General features: G+C 40.6%; 1 protein-coding gene across 4 annotated transcripts in view; it reads left to right on the plus strand.

Moving 5' to 3' along the window:
• The window catches only part of LOC118394806 (acid-sensing ion channel 1C-like), a 179,874-nt gene that overhangs the window by 149,275 nt on the left and 6,000 nt on the right, over positions 1-24,599 (plus strand). Inside the window, exons 1-5 of one of the 4 annotated variants that reach the window (XM_035788372.2) lie at positions 9,088-10,317; positions 13,444-13,594; positions 17,609-17,736; positions 19,968-20,118; positions 20,330-20,386. In XM_035788372.2, coding sequence (XP_035644265.1) covers positions 9,640-10,317; positions 13,444-13,594; positions 17,609-17,736; positions 19,968-20,118; positions 20,330-20,386 — 1,165 coding nt within the window. In that variant the 5' untranslated portion in view covers positions 9,088-9,639. Of the gene's footprint in view, positions 1-9,087; positions 10,318-13,443; positions 13,595-14,011; positions 14,140-17,608; positions 17,737-19,967; positions 20,119-20,329; positions 20,387-24,599 lie in introns of those variants that run through there. The other 3 variants (XM_035788371.2, XM_035788373.2, XM_035788374.2) reach the window with 3 other exon arrangements.

Below are 24,599 nucleotides of genomic sequence, written 5' to 3' on the forward strand. Positions count from 1 at the left end.
GTTGCATAGGTTACTGTAGCCTACTGACAATGTCACAAGTGTAATTCAGAAAATAAGGAGAGATGTTTAATTAGAGAAGAATGGATTTACTTTTTCAATGCCAGTTAATGATACTGTTGTTCACATTTCACATTGGATTTATTAACTTCAAAAAGGATAAGAGGTGTTTTTAATTCTCGTGCTGCTCTGCACACACAAGCTTGTCAGCTAGTGTTTTATTTATTTATTTATTTTACCTTTATTTTACTAGGCAAGTCAGTTAAGAACAAATTCTTATTTTCAATGACGGCCTAGGAACAGTGGGTTAACTGCCTGTTCAAGGGCAGAACGACAGATGTTGTACCTTGTCAGCTCGGGGATTTGAACTTGGCAGTTACTAGTCCAATGCTCTAACCACTAGGCTAACCTGCCGCCTGTAGATCACTGGAAACAAATCCTTATTTAAATGCATGAAACTCTAAGGCACACAACATTTTTATGTAAAACCTTCAAGGGGTGTAGACTTTCAATAGGCACTGAACATGTTTTGTGATTACAAGTGCAGAGTAGAATCATAACTGTGTCTTACTGGATTTGAAATAGCTACAGCATATTACGCCCAAGGCAAGTGCTTAGTCCGCTTTATTTTCTGCAGAATGTGCAAAATAGCTTTAACAGTTAGATCTCAAGAAGAACCCTACAAAGTTTATTCTGAACAACCCAAACCCAATGCATTGGGACATTTTAAAGCACTGCATAGCTACCACACCAGAAGGGCATGATCCATGAAATGAATGATCTGTTGGAGAGGATGAGAGAATTCAAGGAATGAGGAGTCTCTCAAAGTGTGACTGTGGTCTGTAGACTATACATTTTTGAGTGACAGAACAGATATGTTTCCTTCAGATGGATGCGGCCTGCTCTGCTGTGCTCGGGGACCTGGGAACAACATGCTGTGTGTAAGCAACAGCTTCTGGTATTCATTGATACAGACGGCCTCTTCTCGGCTCTGCTCAGGCCATGGGGCTCAGACTCAGTCTGCCCAGGGAATACAACAGCACACACTCAGGCGGAGATGTCAGCTATTTTGATTACAAATAAGTAATCCTGCTGGCCACTGACTTCTGGATTCTTCTTACCGCTCTCTGTCTGGAAGAGAAATAATTTCAGACTTGAGAGCAACATAGTAATCATTTTGAATTGAAAGTTAAAAGATCATGTCGGTTTTCTAAGAGTGTGATATGTACGTCATTGGTCCCAGACTACAGTCTGATTCATGCATTTAATTTAGTTCCCCACTGAATAACTAAATAGGAGATTTTTAAAAGATGGCAGTTTTTATGAAGACTTCGAAAAGCTTTTAACATATACTTTCTGCTCTGTATCTGTAGCTTCAGCTGAATCTTAAAAATAGTAACAGTCCGAAATTATTTTTCTGTACTGTTTGTGTGCACCTAAGGGGTGCAAGTGTGGGAAAGGCCTGCTTTTGGCCCCACCTGGTGGCCACATGACTCATTGCAAGGTGTGGCAGCTCTCCACAGAGACGTAATTGACTGCAGCTACACATTTTGAACACTTGGCTGCCATTAGAGCAGTAGCACATAGGGGTGCAATGGCATTCACATGGGGGGAGAGTTGGGAGGAGGACACACTGAAGCTCTGTTTCAAACATTTGGACCAGCCAACACCCCAATGCCCAAGGTTTGAAGCTCTCTCTGCCCTGGGGTAAAATAATATCTTCCCTAGTGATTTGTTAACGTTCAGTTGCTGACATAAAGTGCCAGTTGTTGATTTTGAGTATTTTCTGATTTTTTTTGTGAACAAGCTTTTGGGGCATGAAGATTCCCCATGCTACCTTTTGAGTTAATAAACCTTTTTTTTTGTGCTGAACTGCCCTGTCATTCTCTTTGCTTTTGCACTACCAGATGTGACACACTCCGCCTTCGGAGTTGTTAGAGCGTGTATAACATCTCCAACAACGTGAAATCTCTTCCTTGAAATGTCCTTGATTTTTCTGAGGGAAGATGGTTCAATATTCACCCTAACTGTACATTTTATGTGAATAAAACCACAACATTTCAAGGAAGTCTTTGATGTGAATCTATTGTTGGTTTCTTTGTGTTCCATCTGTAGAATGTAGAGTGGTTGTCCTGCTTCCTCTCTGGGCCAGAGGTTAGGTTAATTTAGAAACAAGCCACAAGATGTCTCCCTTGACAAAAGAGGCGAGAGTCGCAATCTGGACTAAACCAATCTGGACTATATTTGAGTGTTTTTATTTGTAGGTTTGCGGATTAATTTCCAATAATATTTTTAAGGTTCAGACAGTGCACCATCAGAGAATGATCCGTCCTAAATAATTTCTTACAACATGACTGTTTTTTGGCAATCTATTGATTTGGGATTTGTAACCCTGCTTGAAGCTTGTCTTCATGATCACAGAAACAGTTTTTTGATCATACAGGTGGAACTCTTCTTTCATTCTCCACACCTCTCCCTATCTCCCCACCCTCCGTCTCATTCATACTCTTTCCCTCCATCTCCCTCCCTCCCCCTTGCTCTATGCCTCACTCTGTATTTCTGAGGTGTCTAATTGCTGCCAGCCAGGGAGGTGATGTGTGAAGCAACACGCGTTCCTTCTCAATGGCCCTTGAAGGAGCTAGCTCTCTCCTCTCCATACAGTCCAAACCATGTTCTGCCCCTCTTCTCCTCTGGCCTTTTAATGAATCCTCTGGGTCTTCAACACAGTGGTAAATACTCCGAAGGAAAATTGTAACTTTGCACAGGGATTGTTGAGGTACTTTTAAAGTGTTAACGCAGTAATGGAATCTCACTCGAAATGCTGCTGTAGAAGAAAGTAAAAGTGGTGTTTCATTTCTAAGGATTCCGTCTTTTTGCTGATGTTTTTAACCGCAACCAGGACAGTTGATCATGCATTGATGATGGTAAATCTTCAAATTATGCATACTGTGTAAATGTTTAATTAAATGGAACGTTATAGTTAGACCCACTATGAAAAATTACAGTGCAAGCGCTGAGGCCATAGAAATGTATTTTCAGCAGCGGTTCCAATTTTATAGAGCAGAAAAGTCATTAACTATTGCCCCTGAGCAGGTAATATTCCTGAATAATGTCAACGCTGCCTTTGAGAAGATCTCATAACATAACTAATGTCTCATCCGTAAAGTGAGTGTACCAACATAAATATAGTAAGTGTTTGGGCCAATCTTTGACAAATCCACTTTCTAGATACTCCTAACACATGACAATATCAAATTGTCAAGACAATAGTCATTTGGTGTCTGGAGAAAACACAGAAATTGATGTTATGGGAAAAATTGAGTATTAACATTCCTCATATTGTTTATGAAAGCAGTTGTTGGCTGTTCAAATGTTTTTCAGATTCACCATAACTGCAATGTGATAAAGAAAATGCGTTATGCAGAGTGGGAGCACAATGTGAATCTTTCACACTTGCTTTTATGGTACAGTCTGGATATCTAAACTAAGTTAAAAAAAAGAAACGTCCCTTTTTCAGGACCCTGTCTTTCAAAGATAATTCGTAAAAATAACTTCACAGATCTTCATTGTAAAGGGTTTAACCACTGTTTCCCATGCTTGTTCAATGAGCCATAAACAATTCATGAACATGCACCTGTGGAATGGTCATTAAGACACTAACAGCTTACAGACGGTAGGGAATTAAGGTCGCAGTTATGAAAACTTAGGACACTAAAGAGACCTTTCTACTGACTCTTAATATCACCAAAAGAAAGATGCCCAGGGTCCCTGCTCATCTACGTGAACGTGCCAACCACAACTGCCCGAATTACACCAGGAACGCATCATCCGTCCATCCGTGCTCAGACTGTCCGCAATAGGCTGAAAGAGGCTGGACTGAGGGCTTGTAGGCTTGTTGTAAGGCAGGTCCTCACCAGACATAATTGGCAACAACTTTGCCTATGGGCACAAACCCACCTGTCGCTGGACAAGGCAGGACTGGCAAAAATTGCTCTTCATTGACGAGTCGTGGTTTTGTCTCACCGGGGGGTGATGGTCAGAGTCGGGTTTATCGTTGAAGGAATGATCGTTACACCAAGGCCTGTACTCTGGAGCGGGATCGATTTGGAGGTGGAGGGTCCGTCATGGTCTGGGGCGGTGGGTCACAGCATCATCGGACTGAGCTTGTTGTCATTGCAGGCAGTCTCAACGCTTTGCGTTACAGGGAAGACATCCTCCTCCCTCATGTGGTACCCTTCCTGCAGGCTTATCCTGACATGACCCTCCAGCATGACAATGCCACCAGCCATACTACTCGTTCTGTGCATGATTTCCTGCAAGACAGGAATGTCAGTGTTCTGCCATGGCCAGCAAAGAGCCCGGATCACAATCCCCTTGAGCACATCTGGGACCCGTTGGATTGGAGGGTGAGGGCCAGGGCCATTTCCCCCAGAAATGTCCGGGAACTTGCAGGTGGAAGAGTGGGGTAACATCTCACAGCAAGAACTGGCAAATCTGGTGCAGTCCATGAGGAGGAGATGCACTGCAGTACTTGCAGCTGGTGGCCACACCAGATACTGACTGTTACTTTTGATTTTGACCCCCCCTTTGTTCAGGGACACATTATTCCATTTCTGTGTAACTTGTTCAGTTTATGTCTCAGTTGTTTAATCGTGTTATGTTCATACAAATATTTACATATGTTAAGTTTGCTGAAAATAAACACAGTTGACAGTGAGAGGACGTTTATATGCTCAGTGAGGCTGTGTCATAATATAATCTCACTGAGATATCATTTTAACATCCTTTTGGAACTGTCCAGAAACAAACTACTGGGAGTTATCCTTGGAGTTTGTAGCTTGAAAGAAAAATGACACTCCAATTGAATGTCTGTTAAGTTCCGCATTTTTGAGATGCCACTTCGCTTATTAATGACTGAAACGAACTACAAAACTCTCTGAAACTGGAAATACTTATCTCCCTCACTAGCTTTAAGCACCAACTGTCAGAGCAGCTCACAGATTACTGCATCTGTACATAGCCCACCTATAATTTAGCCCAAACAACTACCTCTTTCCCTACTGTATTTATTTTATTTATTTATTTATTTTGCTCCTTTGCACCCCATTATTTTTATTTCTACTTTGCACATTCTTCCACTGCAAATCTACCATTCCAGTGTTTTACTTGCTATATTGTATTTACTTTGCCACCATGGCCTTTTTTTGCCTTTACCTCCCTTATCTCACCTCATTTGCTCACATCGTATATAGACTTGTTTATACTGTACTATTGACTGTATGTTTGTTTTACTCCATGTGTAACTCTGTGTCGTTGTATGTGTCGAACTGCTTTGCTTTATCTTGGCCAGGTCGCAATTGTAAATGAGAACTTGTTCTCAACTTGCCTACCTGGTTAAATAAAGGTGAAATAAAAAAATTAAAAAAATAAAATTAAGAATAGGCTTGCCTTAGTATGTTGGGCTGAGCTGTGTGAAATGAACCACCGTCTGTCTCAGCCCAAGCCTCGTCAGTGGAGAAAAGTCATTGAAAGATCTGGTGATAGACAGCAATGATAAGATAAGTGTGAATGTTGGAATGTCAGGTGAGTGTGGAATAGTTTAACTTGATTGAATCCTTCTCTTTGTAAAGTGTGCTGGGACCATGTGTGAAAATGCACTTTAAAATTGATACAACTTGGATAGTGAAGCATAAGCTTGGATATATTAATTTTAGCTCAAAGAGGAGCAAAGTGTCTCAACAGCACATCTCCATCAATCCCTGTTCTGTACCATTTTCCAGGTGGTTACTTAAGCAATAAGGTCAGAGGAGGTGTGGTATATGGCCAATATAGCACGGCTTAGGACTGTTCTTATGCGCGATGCAACGCGGAGTGCCTGGATACAGCCCTTAGCCGTGGTATAATGGCCTTAATAACACAACCCCCCGGGGTGCCTCATTGCTATTATAAACTGGTTACCAAAGTAATTCGAGCAGTAAATATGAATGTTTTGTCATACCCGTGGCTGTCAGGCAATCAGCATTCAGGGCTTCAACAACCCAGTTTATTAAATGCCTTATATCAGGTGTTTACAGTAACAGCCTGTAAAGAGAGACAGAAAGAAAGAGAGCAAGGAGAAAGTGGATGGAAAGAAGTGGTGGTGAAGTAAGAGGACCCTAGGGAAGGTCCGTATTGGGGGGTGGTAGCAATTATGATTATCATGCATGGCCACAACGTGACCTCTGGTAGGAGGTTCCTAATGGAAGCTGTAAATTGTCCTTTGGTCTCAAGATGGTGACTAGGGAGCTTTTAGAAAACCAAGTAAAGCTCTATGGACCTCTGGACCTGCATGGCCACAATAGGCTTTTGGAACAAATGGGCTTTAGCAATTAACTTCCCTGGTTAAATATTCCGGAGACATCACAGGTTCCCAAAGAAATAGAGTGGGCTGTAAATCAATGTGGATGGTTGATCGATAAGCAGGCAGAAACGGTCAGCAATAACTCTTATAGAGGCGGTATTGCAAAGGTAATTCATTTGTTTACTTTAAAAGACTAAAGCATATTATTAATGCGAAATTAACTACAGTAGTAACGCTAAATGTATATCACTTTTGTGTTATTTTATTCCTCTGAATGATTAATAATTCATAGACAGCCATTGTAACTACTGTAAGTGGTTAACAAAAGGATTGCATGTACAGAACCTACCATAGCTAGTGAACTGATTTTGAACCATTGTGCCCCATTATTTAGCAAGGTACTTCAACCAAAAGGGGCACGGCAACAAGCACACAATTAACTTGTGTTCCATTTCAGCACCAGAGGTTTAAATTCATTCACATTCAAATTCAGATATAGGCCCCAGCTCCAGCTTCATTAGACGCGGAGAGATAGTCAGTAGTCAACCTTCATTCCAAATATCTTTTCATTCTATTAATTTTTCATTCAACTTGTTTGTAGACAAAATCATCAAAGCAAAACTGTTTTAAATCTGGTCTTGTTGTAGATTGAAGTGTTCTTTATGTAGCAAAACTAATGGGGAGAGGGAAAGCATAATTAAAAGGCTGGTTTGACAAGACCCCACAGGAAGGCGTTTACTGATCAGATAAGACATGGTGTTCGTTAAGAACTCAATTGGACTGTGCAAGCAAAAGGTCATTGAAGCCAAAGATTTAGGCAATGCTTCATATCAAATATGGTTTTATAGCTCTCGCAAATGCTTATTGTGAGCCCTCAAATGCGAGTCAACTCTTCACCTACTCTTTCCCTCCTAAAACAACCTGGTCTCAGAGCATTTTATATTATTCTGTATGTAAATCCGAGACACTCCCTTTAGTATGATATGTTACGTTTCCATGGTATGTATTAATCTGTGGTTGTCCATCACCCGTTTTGTATATGTTATGAATTACAATTCGTATAATATGTTACAAATCTGCAAAAAATATATATATATGTTACGAATTTTAGCTAGGTGGCTACCTAATGTTAGGTAGGCTAGGGGTTAGGGTTGAGTTTAGGGTTGGGGAAGGGTTAGCTAAAAAGGGTTAGGGTTAGGGGAAGGGCTAGCTAACATGCTAAGTAGTTGCGAAGTAGCAGAAAAGTAGTAAGTCGTTGAAAAGTTGCTAATCTGATAAAATTGTTAAGTTATCTGTGATGAGATGGATTTACATGTACTATTCTACATCTAGTCAATGAGAGGCTGTCCTCAACAGGAGAGACTCAGCCTTTTTGCTTGAATGAGATTTGGGGACACCACGAAACGCATGGTTTAAAGAATGTGTCATGCCAGTTTATGAATATCAGAGTATCTTTGAGAGTTTTATGGATGCTTTTGACATTCCTGGACCACTTATGGCACATTATTGCAGCATTACACTCATCACTGGGATGCTCAACATTACAAACACAGACAGACACCTGGTTCCAAGGGGAATTAGTAGGAAAAAAAAGGCACAGAAGTAGGCTGAATCTGAGGAATATATGCTGTACCCTAAAATTGATTTGAAAATTATTTAAAATAAGTTTGCAACATTGCAGTAACAAAGGTGTGACATGCTAGCACAGGAGGTTGGTGGCACCTTAATTAGGGAGGACGGGCTCATGGTAATGGCTGGAGCGGAATGGTATCAAATGCATCTATCACATGGTTTCAATGCCATGTGATTGATGTGTTTGATGCCATTCCATTTCCTCCGTTCCAGCCATTATTATGATCCGTTCTCCCCTCAGCAGCCTCCACTGCTTGCTAGATACAGGTGACTGCCTGGGTAGTCTTTGAACATCTGTTTCAGTGTTTTTGAGCCTCAATAAGTATCTGCTACAATTACTGTAGGACTTTTCCCAATAAGCAGAATATTATGTCTATTATACTCCAGTGGGGGAAAAACCTGTACCACACTTGCACGAGTGCTGTGCTGACATGGATCTCAATACTCGTGGGTCCAATTTCCTCTGCCTAGCTGGTTCTTGAGGCTCTTGAGAGGCTGTCCGATCAAATCAACAGAACGGTGCTTCATATCTGTTAATTGCGTCAAAGCTCCCTGTGCTTCATTGCACCTTTTTTTGTTTGTTGTGAAACTAACATGTAGAACTGTCTAAGACCCGAAGAACCACAAACAAGTGGTCAAAGTGACATTTGATATTGCCAGATTACTGGAATACATTTGATTTTCAAATAGAATTCTGAGGTTGTCATTTGAGGTCTTGCCCATAGGCTAGTATCTGGATTGCTGTTCCCCGGTTTATCAATAATACCGTTTTTAATCGATCACGTGGAGAGAGAAAAACGGCCACTTTTGCGGCACTCGCAGAGTGTAGATATCAGTGGATGGAATCAGCCCTTCTTTGTTGCATTAGGACTTTTTGCCGTGTTTCATTCTGGAGCACACTTAATATTTATGCGTGAGTGGTGGAAATACCTGTCGCCTTACCCCCATTTCGGCCATTATTGGAGTGCCTATTCCATCACTGGAGGGAAGCAATTTCACTCACTGGCTCCCCCTCATTCCCATTCGACTGTAGAGAGAAGAGAGTGAGGAGGGGAAATAGCTTTATATTCCTGCTTTAAGTCCAAAGACCAAAAGTATCTCCTCCAGCTGAGCAGGAGGGAGGAGTTGAGAGCTTTCTAGGCAGCTTCTGCACAAAAGCCACAAATGACTGGAAACTGGGAGCAGCATTGCGGATATGAAGAAGAAGGTGATGAGGAGAAAGAGTGAAACATCTGAGCAACAGGGTATGTCTTTACAGATTTCCTAAGAGACTGATTGCTTCAGGAATTGACCCCTGCACCTGCAACATGTTATTATCACACCCGTGTATCTGTTGATGAGAGACTAGTGTTGGATAATAAAGAGAGGAATTCTGTCGATCGAGAAATTAATGCGTCATTCTTTATTAAATCGTGATGTAAATCAATCGTGATGTATATCCCTAAAAAGTCAAATACAGTACGTGCCTTTTTGTTTGTTTGGTTTGCAAAGACTATTCAAGCCTGAGGACTGGACAGCTGTGTGTATCTGGAGCATCGGAAAGGAGATTATTTTTATGTTTTGCCTGGGATTTTTGACACCAATTCAACCAGAAAACCCATCATGATTTCTGTATGTAAAATGAATAGCCCGAAGCTTGACTAAAAAGACTGCCTTTTGTCTTGAACCGTATGTGTAGCCTTGGAACAGAGATCATTATGGTAACTGCCCCCACATCAGAATCAACCAGCCCTGGGTCTCTACCTAACGATGCCCAGGAGACCACTATCCAGAACAAAACAGGAAAGAGGAGGAAGAGCATGCTAAAACAATCATGGATGGAGATCACCGTAGCTTTCATGAGGAGGACAAAAGTCCACGGGCTGATGTTCGTCTTCTCCCCAGACAAGACCCTGACCCAACGGATCCTTTGGCTCCTGGCCTTCTTTGTGTGTGTGAGTCTCTTGTTCACCTGGTCTTGGAACCGCATCCTCTACCTGATGTCCTACCCGGCCGTCACCAGGATTAAGATGGAGTGGACTCACAACATGTCCTTCCCGGCAGTGACCTTCTGCAACCACAACCTGTTCCGGGTGTCCAGTCTAACCAAGGTTGACCTGTACCACTGTGGTTACTGGATGGACCTGATGCACCAGAACCACTCGGTTTTGGAGAAGAGCCTGGCACTTCTGAGGGACAACCACAAGTACAACCTTCTCAGCCTGCTGGACTTCAACGGCTACACCCCGCCTCCTCGTTACCATGTCAACACCACCGAGATGATTGGCAGGCTGGGCCACCAACTGGAGGACATGTTGCTGGAATGCAGGTTCCGGGGGGAAAACTGTACTCACCAGAATTTCACCACTGTATGTAAAGTAATATAGCCTAGAGATATCATGAAAGACGTCTGTGAGGGGTTGCTGATGTGCGTTTTGTGTACAAGGTATTAATAATTAATTCAATGGTGTGTTTGAATGATATTCACTCTAGCGGATATTCTCTGGGCAGGATTGAAAACACTGACGTTTTAAGGCTTAGCCACCGGTATGGTCAGATGGATTTGTCTTGACCTTGTCCTTTTCTTTTTGTTTTGCTTATACAACATAATAGTTGTTCAGTGAGTTGTAAGAATACAAAAGAATACAGATACGCCTAGTTTATAGGATGGCATTGATCGGGTAGAAATACGGTTATTTTCCTAATATAGATCACAGTTGCGCATTGTTCGCATTTTGGCTGATTTTCGAAGCACAGTGGTACAGTATAACAAAGTCAACCCTCAAAGCTATCACATGACCTCTCGAAACATGAACTTCAGTAAGTGCTATTCACAATCACTCCGCCTTTGTGTCCCTCTCTCTTAGCAGGGGAGAATAATAAAGGCATCAATAATTCAAACATTATAAATGAGTACTAATGACAGTTCCAGCGTTTCAAATGAAACATCTGGACATTCTATTGACACTGTCCGTCCATTACATGAGCTTATTCCCCAGAGAGATGGTTGGCTTCATCAGTCAAAATAAGCCCCAGACTGCACTAGTCTATAGCAGTCGGTTGCTCTCAATCATTTTTTACCTCAAAGCTATTAGCAGTCTTCAAACAGATTGCTGTTCAATTTGACATGGAAAGAAAATGTCATTGTTAGTCACATTCAAAAGCTCGCTAGACATAACCAATTTATCAACAGTATAAGATTGGACAAAATATGAATAGACAACTTGGGGCCTGTGTTTAAAGAGAGTTTACCTCAATTACGAAATTACAAATTGGTTTCCTTACCCTGTAAGCAGTCCATGAACAAGGTATGACAGCAATCCATGCTTGGATTGCCGTCATACCTTGTCGATAGACTGCTTACAGAGTAAAGAAACCAATACTTAATTTTGTAATTTGGGTGAACTATCCCTTTAAGTAGCTGACAGACACAGAGATTTGTATCGTGTGTGTCATTTCAAGTTTTATCCGATTATATCAAATTCCATCTAACGGAAGACTTTTGTCTTCAGGTGCCGTCTTTTGACAGAGATTTCCCACAAAGATTAAGTACTTCAATGTGAGGCATGCAAGGCTCGTTATAGGGATTTTATTACATTCGAGCTTCTGTTTTTATAAGGTTAAACCTAAAAGCGTTAGAATTCCAGCTGACATTTTGGTTCTGGCAGGGGCCAGTTGCTCAGAGGGCCTCATTATGGACAGGAGGGGAGAGGAATCTGAAGCCCTGTCATGTCTGTCTGAGCCCATGTGGGTCTGAGATGGGACATGGAAGACTGACTCTGATCTCTGGAGAGAGGCTTTGTTATGCTATCAGAGTCATCCCTCTCTCTAAAAAACTTTCACCACAATGGATATTGAAAGGAAAATCTTTTGCCCACGCCATAGGATTCCTCTCTATGGGTTTCCTGTTTCTCTTCAAATGTATAGCTGTGGGACCAGAGCATTGAGCCAGGAACAGCAATGGTGATTATTCCAGCAACAAGGCTTGTCTAGACCATGCTCATGTCTGCCAGTGGCTATTAAATACTGACATATTACGCCCCAGCTCAAACCAAATGGGATTTGGCAGTGTAAAATGAGTGGTGACCTTATCCATCGTAAGGCCTTATTAGTTAGATGAGACACAATTCTCCCGACAAACGGGTGTACCTTGTACACGGTAGTTGAAATAGCAAAACAAGAGAGGCAAGCAAGTCTCATCCCATGATCTTGGATGTACAATATGTCCATGTGTACAGATGTGGGGTCTTCATTTGATCACTCTTTTGTTGCTGAGAAGTTTCCTGCACCAGCTTTGTGATTTACATAAATTAACTGAAAACCCATACTTATTAACAGTATTACACTTTTCATGTAGCTTACTTTTGGCCAGCAAATAGCCTAACCACCGATCAAGCAACATTATGGACTAAACGTTCAAATCCTGTTGTTGCAGGATCATTTTGCTGTGACATATATGTCCAATTAAGACCCGGCATCTGTGTGTACACTGTATATGCCTATACCTTTGTGCTAAATCACTTTTCATTTCCTGTGGTTACTAAGATACACATGGAGGATAACTGTATGACATACAGTACATGCTTAGGGTAGATAAAAACCCTCAGAGCACTCCATGGCCAATCAATTCCACCTCTGTGAAATGAAATCACTTACGCAGCCAAATGGACCTAGAATTCAAAGGCCTTATTGCCTTTCCCTATTTTAACTTTGAGTTTTTTGTGATAGCTCACCAGCCATGAGTGTCAGTTATGAAATGCCAGATGCAGCATTCTAAGAAGCTCCTAAGGCTAACTTCTGCTCTGTTGGCAGACATGAGAGGAAAGTTGCCCATCTCGGGGGGGAAAATACACGAAACGTCAATGTAACTTGTGAGGGGTGCCAAAAGAACACGGTGCTGTTACACTGGGAAATCTCTGAATCAGTAAAACTAGTTGGGTACAGCTACGGGCTAAATATAGTGTGCGCCAACAGTTAATATTAGGTTACCATTGAGCTGCAATGGCATAAATTCACGCTTTCCTAGGGCCCATAATATATGTCACTTCCTAATATAAATTGCATTTGAACAACTTAATTTAGTGCTGGGTGGGATGGGAGAGGGTGGGTGGGCTTTGCCTATATTGCTTAACAAAAACTTTCTGTTTTAATGGAAAATAAGTAAAAAAATAAGTCCTAAATAAGTATCTAAATTACTCAGGGGGAATATAAAATGGGGCTGGGTAAAGACTGCCAGTTGCTATGTTACCGGTGTTCATTTATTTATTAATTCATCAATCTATATAGCATCTTGTTTGGTTCAGTGTTTTCTCTGATAATGACCTCCGAAGCTTACCTGCCCAGCAATCCTATCCCCAACTGCAACCTGCAGTAAATGAGTCTTGACAGAGAGCAAGACGGAGAGCAACCATTACACAAAGTGACTGTGCTGTTTACTCGCTATGTCAAAACAATGTTACTTTGAATTAATGTCATTTACCTTCTTCTTCTTGCAGATTTACACGCGGTATGGGAAATGCTACACCTTCAACTCTGGCTTGGACGGCAACCCGTTGTTGACGACGTTAAAAGGCGGGACAGGAAACGGGCTGGAGATCATGCTAGACATTCAACAGGATGAATATTTACCTGTTTGGGGAGAGACAGGTGAGTACGCAGTCGTATGACATACCGTAACTTAGTTAGAATCCCACAATAACTAATCTGTCCATTTTAATGCAGTAATGACTGGATTTTGGGCCACGGTAGAATGAACTTTGAAAATCAACCAGCCAACTGACATGCATTCAAGGTGCCTTCCTAGCACAGCATTTCACCTGGACAGTATTACAACAACAGATGATGCTGTTCAAACACTTATTCAACACAACATTTAATGTCTCCATCTTGGGAAAAAGGGTTCCTTCTTAACAGTGCATTTCAACATTGGCTTGACCACAACAACGGATATCCAGTAAAAAACATCCCATTCCCAAACACACCACTTAATGCCTTCACTCCGGTTAAGGAGAGGAGCAGAGGTTTCTGTTGTTACATTCTCTGGCCTGCTGTATGTATCCACAGACGAGACCTCGTACGAAGCAGGCATCAAGGTTCAGATCCACAGCCAGGACGAGCCTCCTTTCATTGACCAGCTGGGATTTGGTGTGGCCCCTGGTTTTCAAACTTTTGTGTCATGTCAGCAGCAACTGGTACCTAATGCTCAGCCTCTTGCACAAACACCTTTCCCTCCCTCCCTCCCTCCTTCCCTCCCTCCCTCCCTCCCTCCCTCCCTCCCTCCCTCCCTCCCTCCCTCCCTTCCTTCCTTCCTTCCTTCCTCCTCTCGCTCTGCTTTTTGTCCATGTTTTTATCCAAACCTCCAACCCTTCTTCCCCGTCTTGTCATTGGCTATACCTACTGTGTCTCAGAGCCTGGAGCAAAATCAGTTGTGTTTACCATTCATGCATGGAATAACATGCAGCCAGGGCATTAGCTAATCCTGGACAACAACAAAAACAGTCTAATGACTCTGAACTGAAGTAGTAACAATGTGGTATTCATTACCCACTATGTATCCAACAATGGATACAGAGGGAAAGACGGATTGGATGTACCAAGCAGACACTGTCTATACATTTATTTACACTGCTATCGGTGGGCCAGAGCTAAAGTACCCCACACATCTCCGACAGCTCAAAAGTACATTTTCCATATAATGTTGCTGGCAATGACTGATCCCACTTAGGATGGGAGAAAAGTAGTATAATATCGCTGGATGCTGCATAAATTGGATTCAGTGATGCGTAATAACACTGTGTAGAGAGAAACAATAACATTCGGAAGACTTTGGTTTGCTTTTCACAAAATGCATAGAACCATAGCAAGCCGTTGTTAACTTTTTTTGTAAGAAGGAAAACCATTTCAGTGTGAACTTGACATTTTCCGGTGTAACAAAAAAGCAATGTAGCACAATCACCGTGGCTTTGCCAGAGAGGGCAAAAAAAATGACTAAGCTTGAATTACTGGCTGTGATTAAAGTGTAGTCAGAATTGGCTCCCAAGAGTAGCACGCATTCAGCAGAAATGACACGTCTTCAGAAGCTCTCTCGCTTAAATCAACTCCACTCAGTAGAAATACAAATCACGGATAATTGAGCATATCTGGTACAGCGTATCAAACAGATGTTCTAAGGATTTCATTTACCTTGTGTGGATACATTTCAGATGATATTGAAATTAGAGCTGAAAAAATACTTTTGGCTATAGGCTACAGTGCCTGTAAGCACGGTCCTATAAATTAGCCTGTATCTAATGGGCCCTGTGACCAGTCAAAATGGAGCAATATTCCCTAGCAGGCATCAGCCAGTTGTCAGACACGAATATTAAAATAAAGCAATATTAGGACCTCGAGTATCAATTTCATACCGAACTGAACTGAAACGTCCCCGAGAACTCCGCTTTCCTCGTGGTCGCAATGGCCATCCTTTTTTTCAAATCCTTAGGACATCTATTTCACTGTCCTGCCATTGTCACTAACTGTAACCACAGGGCAGGATAACAGCACCCAAAGATTCCAGATTATGCCAGTGAATGTCAAACATCAATTTCCTTGATCAAACATTAAAATAATGGAGCCTTGTAGACTTAAAAAAAAAAGATAATCCTGAATCTCAAATAGCTAATTGGCTAATGCTATGGGTCATTAACAGACCCACTTAGCAGAGTCTTTTCCCTGTAATCAGTGGAGAGAGAGAGAAGTAAAAATGTTTGGGGTATGCTCCCAAAAATTCCCTGGACTTCATTAATAGAACAGGGAGGTATGCCCATAATACCCACATTGATTTTCACATTAAAACCCCAACCAAATCAAAACATGTCATGAAAATGAGTAATCATTTTAATGCGAGAAAAAAAATACTGTAGCATCACACTGTTGAGGAAAACTCGTTCCAAGGAACAGGCAGAGCTCATTATTCTGTTTATAAGAGTTTATTCAAGCAGTTGCAGGGAAGCTCACACTCCGGATTAAACTGGAGAGGAACTGAACTATTGCTGATGAATTATACTTCATCTACACAAAGAGCTGTTTACCCTTCCTATGGGAGGCAAGCTTACATGAGAGATAAGGGGTACTTGGCTCCAATTTCTTAAAGCGTCGTACAAACAAGAACAGGTTCTAACCAGTTTTCACAGCCTATGTGTCTAAGATTGGGGAGTGATAAAGATCTTTAGAGCCTAAATAGATATAACAAGAATTCAGCCTTTGCTGGGCCTTTAGACAAGGAGACAGTAACAAATCACTATTTTGTGCAGTGTATGAAGAGGGTACTGGACATTTGTGGAAAATGACCAGTGATATAGGACATATAGTATTATTCAACTAAAGCATTTACATAGCATTAGACTGCAACAGACCATTTTGCCCCAACAACACACTATCAAACCTATTGCAATAACATGCCACTCAGCCTGCAGCTTACGAAGTCCTGTGATTATAACTTGAAACAGTGACAGGAAGGTGAAATACAGCTGTGATCTATTGACAGATATTTCCTTTGGCAACCACTTTATTGTGAAGGACCTCAAAAAAGTGTCATCGGAGTCTCAATGTCATGTTTTATACACTCATTGAAGATACTCAAGTCACAACTTAGTTTCTCTTCAGAGGTTAGTGAAAACTCAGGGTTCAGGGGTTGTATAACTTTTCCTGCTGACTGAGTTACAAAATGTAACTATCCGGATTATAAATAATGACCAGAAAAATATTTGAATACATGAAAATTACACCTTGACCTACAAGTTATTCAACAAGTTATTTTATCCCGAAGAAGATTTTCTATCAAGGGGCTCTTCAAAACCCCTCTCCTCCATATTCAAAAGAATAACATGAGATTATTGCTTAAGTGCATCTCTAAAACAGACAATTGGACACCACAATCCAAACAACTTTGAATTCAACTGACTTTCATTGTAAAATAGCTGTTGTATATACAGCAAATTAATCTCCTCTAATGACTAGAGCAATTCATTGACATTAATTGTACTGAATTGATTATTGTACCATATAAATCTGGACGGATTCAACGATCATACTAGTATCACCATCTCAAATCAAATCCAAATTGATGGATACATTTTTTAACCCCATATCCTTCGACTCTTTATAGCTTTTCATACCCTTTTCAGAGGAACTGATGAATACATGACTTATCATACATCCCTTCACCAGAACCACCCATATCTACCTCACTACAACCACATGATACAAACATGTAACCCTCTCACAATCTCAGTGGAAGACAAGTCTGACCTAAAAACCAGTAGTTAAAGGACACATTCATTATATACCAACAAAACGTAGAATCACTTGATGTTGAAATTTGGAGCAATATGTTTACAAACATGTCCGCCAATCAAGCTTTGAGCGGGTATGATCAATTATTGCAAGATGGCTGAATGACAAGAAATCAACGTTTCTGAACTAATTTGGGCTGGTGTCCTCAAATCTGGGCACAGCTGTTTTGGGGCTCAGTAAGATGAACACCAATAGGCTGGATGGCAGGCTGACTGCTTATATTCGGGGTCCAAACCAAGGGCTTTGACAGATGTTGTCCTATTCGTTAATGCATCACTGTTACTGCTCTCTGTTAGTTGGTGACGTGTTTACTGGTCCCTCCCCCAGATGAGACGTCCTATGAGGCCGGAGTAAAGGTTCAGATTCACACACAGTCAGAGCCTCCTTTCCCCCACCAGCTGGGCTTTGGGGTCGCCCCCGGCTTCCAAACGTTTGTTTCCTCTCAAGAGCAGCGGGTAGCGTACCGTATGTCTGTCTGGGTATGCTGCATGTATACCACAAGCTAAGAGCCACCCAATTACATTCCCCCTTCAAGTCTTCATGACGGAATGGACCAATCATCTCCCTCCATGTGGCTGTAGTGACTACATTTCAATGTCTGTCCCTTCCTGGTTAATCTCTGTCTTCTGTCTCATTATAACTACCATCACTATGGATTAGGAACACATAATACTATCCTTTCCACTTCAGCTAACACATCCAGCAGTCATTATCCATTCTTTGTCTTCATACAAGCTGTTGTATATGGTGCAACCAGTATTATTGTGCAGTTGTTTTGTTTGTTTTGTTGTTTAGGGCTTTACATTTGAATGTTTCAGACTGGTAGGATACTCTTCATCTGCTTAATGTCTCCCAATGGCCAATCGTTGTGTTTAATGTGGCCCTTTTAGAGCACGGTTCTATCTGTCTAGAGGATATGATATCTCCTCTGGGTTTTTATTTCCTAAGGGGACAATGGTTATGAGAGCCTGTAGGCTTATTGAAGACTTCAAGTTTTACATTTTAAATCACTTCCAGACTTATGCCGGACGTACACAACTTTCAAAATCCAAACATAAGGATCGACGCTGGTACAGATGAGAAGCAGGTGCAGGGAGTGAACATTTAATAGCAACGGACAAGTAATAGGACAGGACAGCGTCGTGACATGAACACATAACGACATTAATGCAGACGCAGGGAACAAACAGTGGAGCAGACAGAAATGGGGAAGGCAATCAACAAAGTGAAGGAGTCCAGTGAGCGCTAATGCGCGTAATTATGGTGACAGGTGTGCGTAATGAAGGGCAGCCTGGCGCCCTCGAGTGCCAGAGAGGGAGAGCGGGAGCAGGCATGACAGAGCCTCTCACATTAAACAACCATCCTTCCTGTCGTTTTTTTGTCTTGCACACATAATGGTCGAGTCTCATAAATGTTTTCAGTCAGACATTCATGCTTGCCATACAGTTGAAATATCTAGCCAATACATTTTGAACTGAATAACATTACTTGGGAACTTCAGAGCTGTAATGATGAGACACTTTGGCTTTGGTTAAAGGCAAGTGTAAACGGATACTAGTAGTAGTCATCGCTCCTGCTTGAGAGTCTACACATTCTATGTGATGCAATATAACGTCATCATCTCACTGGCTTCTTCTCTGGCGAGCTATCATTGGCTATTGCTGATCACCGTTCTCAAAACTTGTCATTGCCACATCGTTTAGTGTGCGAACCACTAAGTTGGCAAGACAACAAAAATACAGGGAAGACAGTCGTTTAATGTGAGGCTCAACAATGTTCTAATTTTGAAAGTCGTGTAGTACACCTGGCATTACTTGTTGTTGGGTTGGTATCCTGGTCAATTATGCCTGATTGTTTGTACCGCTGAGCAGCTTTTTTTTTTTGCAATACTGTTTGTTGAATGCACAAATTGACTGATGACGATAAGTAGCTAGTATTTCTGGAAGTCTTAATAATGAAGTTTTGTTAAGTAGATTCGTAGTACTGTTAGACTTTCAAACCTTTGAGTGAAGTTTGCTGTACTGTTTGTATCATATCACACTGCAAATAGTTTATCAGGGAAAGAACCCAATCCAACATCATTTGAATAACATTGTGGTTTTTGTTACCATACAGTACATCATAATCAGCTGCATTCATTCCTAAAATGTAGGAAGTCAAGGTTTGCATAAAGTCTGTCAAGACAACAATTCCATTGTATTCATCTTAAAACCTCACAAACATATCTACATACTGTATACAGTAGAACATTCCCTGGGAAGTATTTAAAACAATAATTCCCCATTAATTGTGGTGTCCAGTCTGAAGTTACATATTTACAGATTATATTTGCCCTGTCTCCATACCCTCCATGGTACTCTGCTTTCCTTTCAGCACGAGACCTGACTTGCATCAGTGATTTACTGCATGGTGTCTGCCTGCTGCTGTCTGTGAGCTGTGTTTACCAGCTACACCGTCGTCTGAGTGGAATATTCTTGTAGATGTGAACAGCATCCAGAAAACATGTATTTCATTACGTTCCCTTATTAAACATTTGATACTTTTCTGTTTCGTTTTTTTGTCTGCTTGTGGTGCACTTTTTATGTTGGGTTTCCCGCTGGGCTGGGATTGACTAGCTGTTATTGACAGTGGTTCCTATACTGTGCCAACATACTGAGGGGAAACCTGTGCTCTGTTTTTTTCCCAGCTTCAGTACCTCCCTCCCCCTTGGGGAGACTGCAAGTCCACTCCCATCGACTCTGAGTTCTTCTCCACATACAGCATCACAGCCTGCCGTATCGACTGTGAGACACGCTACCTGGTGGAGAACTGTAACTGCAGGATGGTCCACATGCCGGGTACTCACCCACATTGGCTTGACCATCACATAGTTCACCAATGGAATAGGATGAATAATGTTGTTGTTGTTGTTGTTGTTGTTGTTGTTGTTGTTGTTGTTGTTGTTGTTGTTCTGCATGGGAATATGTAATTATGTTAATGGCAGGAAGTTCACATTTATATTTTACACCCCCATTTATATTTTACCGCCCTCTCTCTCTTGTTGAATAGGGACCTCAATGGTATGCACACCCGAGCAGTACAAAGACTGTGCAGACCCAGCTTTAGGTAAGGCAGACAATGGTCATGATATCTATATTAGGAATATTAACTTTTTATTAGTAGATACACCACACAACATTTTTATGAAAGCCCTGAAGCACAAGGCAAAAAAAATATGAATACTTACTCTTGGAATTATCTCGTTTGAACGACTTAGTATCTCGTGTGAACGACTTAGTATTTCGTTCAAACGATTTTTCAAAAAACTATTTAGTTGTTATTTGTTCTAATTTAGACCTCATTTGGTTTGTGTAATGGTTGCTGCAGCCATTTATTCACTGATTCCATCCATTGATATTATTATTAATGGACAGTTCTTTGACAGCCTAAAGCCTGTCTGCTTTTGAGTGCCAGAGCATGTAAGTGAGCGAGTGTGGAGCGAGGAGCAGAGCATAATTAGAGAACATTTTAAGAAATGTTGTCGGCCTTCTCTCCCACTCCAATTTCGCTCTGGTACTGCTCAGCCACAAACTTGGGGCATGCTCTGCCTAGCATTTTTCATTTCCTTTATCCCTATTCTTTTAATTAGTCCTTTTCGGTTGTAATTATTTAGCCTGCCCCACCCACAGTAGCCTTTATCTAGTTTACATTCAGCTTTCAAACATTAGGATACGTAGTTTATATTTTGAAGGACTTCAAATGTATTAATGGATGTTTTAGGTAGGCAATACATAGGCTACTGTAAAATGTGTTTTTTGCTTTTTTGGGGGGGTGGGGGGAGGTAGAAACACCAAAATATACATCAATTTAATGAAGCTAAAATATCAAAAATAAATAATGAAGGACCAGTATCAGCTTCTTTTCCTGAATTAAAGTGAATAAATCATTTCAAACTTCATCGGTCAAGACTCAAGCACCAACAAGCTGTGCATTGAGCATGGGAAATGTGCTCTACAAATTAATTATTATATAATATAAAAATAATAATAATAATAACAATTATTATTATTATTATCAACGGCAGGAAAAACACATCTAAAAGCTTAATAACATAACGGAATATTAGTGGGAATATAACTATAATAGCTATAATAATAATTACTATAATAATATAAACAAGAGAAAGGAGAATGGAATATACAGTGCCCTCAGAAAGGTTTCACACCCTATGACTTTTTCCACATTTTGTTGAACCTGAGTTGAAAATTGATTTAATTGAGATTTTGTGTCACTGGCCTACGTACAATACCCCATAATATCAAAGTGTAATTATATTTTCAGACACTTTTACAAATTAAGAAAAAATGTAAGCTGAAATGTCTTCAGTCAATAAGTATTCAACCCCATTGTTATGGCAAGCCTAAATAAATTTTCGAGTATAAATGTGCATAACATGTCACATAACAAGTTGCAAGGACTAACTCTATGTGCAATAATAGTGTTTAACATGATTTTTGAATGACTATGTAATTTATGTACCCAACACATGTCCCTCAGTCAAGCAGTGAATTTTAAAAACAGATTAAACCACAAAGACCAAGAAGGTTTTCCAATGCCTCACAAACAATGGTTAGAATCACCTTTGGTAGTCTATTGATAGATGGCTTAAAATAAAAAGCAGACACTGAATATACCCTTAAGCATGGTAAAGTTATTAATTACACTTTGGATAGTTTATCAACTTACCAAGTCACTACAACGATACAGCCATCCTTCCTAACTCAGTTGCCAGAGAGGAAGGAAACCGCTCAGATATATGAGGCCAATGGGGACTTATAGTTACAGAGTTTAATGGCTGTGATAGGAGAAAACTGAGGATGGATCAACAACATTGTAGTTACTCGACAATACTAACTTAAATGACTTGTACAAAAAAAAAATTCTCCAAAACAATAAGGCACTCAAGTAAAACTGCAAAAATGTGGCAAAGAAATTCACTTTATGTGCTGAATACAAAGAGTTATGTTTAGGGCAAATCCAACACAACACATCACTGAGTACCACTCTTCACATTTTCAAGCATAGTGGTTGCATCATGTTATGGGTATGCTTGTCATCGGCAAGGACTAGGACGTTTTTTATGATAAAAATAAACAGAATAGAGCTAAGCACAGGCAAAATCCTGGAGGAAAACGTGGTTCACGTTTCTTTCCAACAGACACTGGGAGACAAACTCACCTTTCAGCAGGACAATAGCCTAAAACACAAGGCTTAACCAAGTTGTTTACCAAGATGCTTACCAAGATGACATTGAATGTTGCTGAGTGGCCTAGTTACAGTTTGACTTATAAGAGCTTGAAAATCTATGGCAATACTTGAAAATGATTGTCTAGCATTGATCAACAACCAACTTGACAGATCTTGAATAGATTTTTTAAGAATCATGTGCAAATATTGTACAATCCAGGTGTGCAAAGTTCTTCGAAACATACCCAGGAAGACTCACAGCTGTAATCACTACCAAAGGTGATTCTAACATGTATTGATTCCGGGGTGTAAATACTTATGTAAATCAAATCAAAAGTTAATTGTTAAAAAATAAAAAGTTTTCACTTTGTCATTATGGGGTATTGTGTTTAGATTGGTGAGAACAAAAATCTATTTAACATTTAACATATTTTGAATTCAGACACAACAACATGTAACACAAACAACATGTAAATAAGTCAAGGGGTATAAATACTTTATGAAGGCACTGTATTCGAAAAGCCTGAATGTAAGTAGACCCCTTTCCTGCAGTCAAATTACCTAGTGGCCTCATGGGCAGGATGGTATTAATACTTTTCATAATTTCATAATTAATAAGCATTCTTTCTTTTTTTTTACACCCAAAATATAGTGTTTTTATGTTAAAAGGTTTTGTTATATTTCAGTCTTCTGTGATGTAATGTTGGGATGCAAACTTCAAATGTAAGACATTTCAAATCTATATCTGACATTGTACAGTACAGGTGTCTCCGAGCTGACAAGGTAAAAACCTGTCGCTCTGCCCCTGAGCAAGGCAGTTAACCCATTGTTCCCTGGGTGCCGAAGACGTGGATGTTGATTAAGGCAGTCTCTGATTCAGAGGGGTTGGGTTTAAAGCGGAAGACACATTTCAGTTGAAGGCATTCAGTTGTACAATGGATGGAGTCAGTGAATGAATGGCTGCAGCAACCATTACATAGTCTGACAAGCTACATAACAAATGAGGCCTAATTAGATCAAATAACAAGGACGTCATTCAATCTGGATAATAAGTCCCTCAAACGCTATAGTATCTCGCTTGAATGACTCAGTATCTCATTTGAAAGACGTTTGAACAACTTTTTTTACTAAGTTGTTTCAATAAAATACTCATTTGAACGAGTATACTAAGTCGTTCCATCAAGATAATTCTAAAGTCTTAAGTTTTTTTTTTAAATGCTGCCTTTGGCATCAGGGCTTCTGTAACATTTTAGTTCAAATATTAGTAAGTAAGCTTTTATACAATTTTGAAATAAGGAACTGCTGAAAAGCAAAGGTTGTTTTTGCAGCATCTTTTAAATTGCACTACTTTTCAAATCAAATTTTATTGGTCACATAAACATGGTTAGCAGATGTTAATGCGAGTGTAGCGAAATGCTTGTACATCTCATCAAACAATTTCCAAACAACTACCAAATACACACAAATCTAAAGGGGTGAAAGAGAAAATGTACATATAAATATGAGAGATGACCGAGTGGCATAAGCAAGGTGCAATAGATCTTATAAAATACAGTATATACATATGATATGAGTAATGTAAGATATGTAAACATTATTAAAGTGCCATTATTTAAAGTGGCATTGTTTAAAGTGACTAGTGATCCATTTATTCAAGTGGCCAGTGATTGGGTCTCAATGTAGGCAGCAGCCTCTCTGAGTTAGTGATTGCTGTTAAGCAGTCTGATGGCCTTGAGATAGAAGCTGTTTTTCAGTCTCTCGGTCCCAGCTTTGGTGCACCTGTACTGACTTCGCCTCCTGGATGGTAGCGGTGTGAACAGGCAGTGGCTTGGGTGGTTGATGTCCTTGATGATCTTTTTGGCCTTCCTGTGACATTGGGTGTTGTAGGTGTCATGGAGGGCATGTAGTTTGCCCCCGGTGATGCGTTGTGCAGACCACACAACCCTCTGGAGAGCAATGCGGTTGAGGGCGGTAGAGTTGCCGTACCAGGCTGTGAGTTGGAAGCTTGCATGGCCACGCTGTCGTGGGTGAACAGGGAGTACAGGAGGGGGCTGAGCACGCACCCTTGTGGGGCCCCATTGATGAGGATCAG

Source organism: Oncorhynchus keta, chromosome 15 (genome assembly GCF_023373465.1).
Source record: "Oncorhynchus keta strain PuntledgeMale-10-30-2019 chromosome 15, Oket_V2, whole genome shotgun sequence".
Taxonomy (NCBI): Eukaryota; Metazoa; Chordata; class Actinopteri; order Salmoniformes; family Salmonidae; genus Oncorhynchus; species Oncorhynchus keta.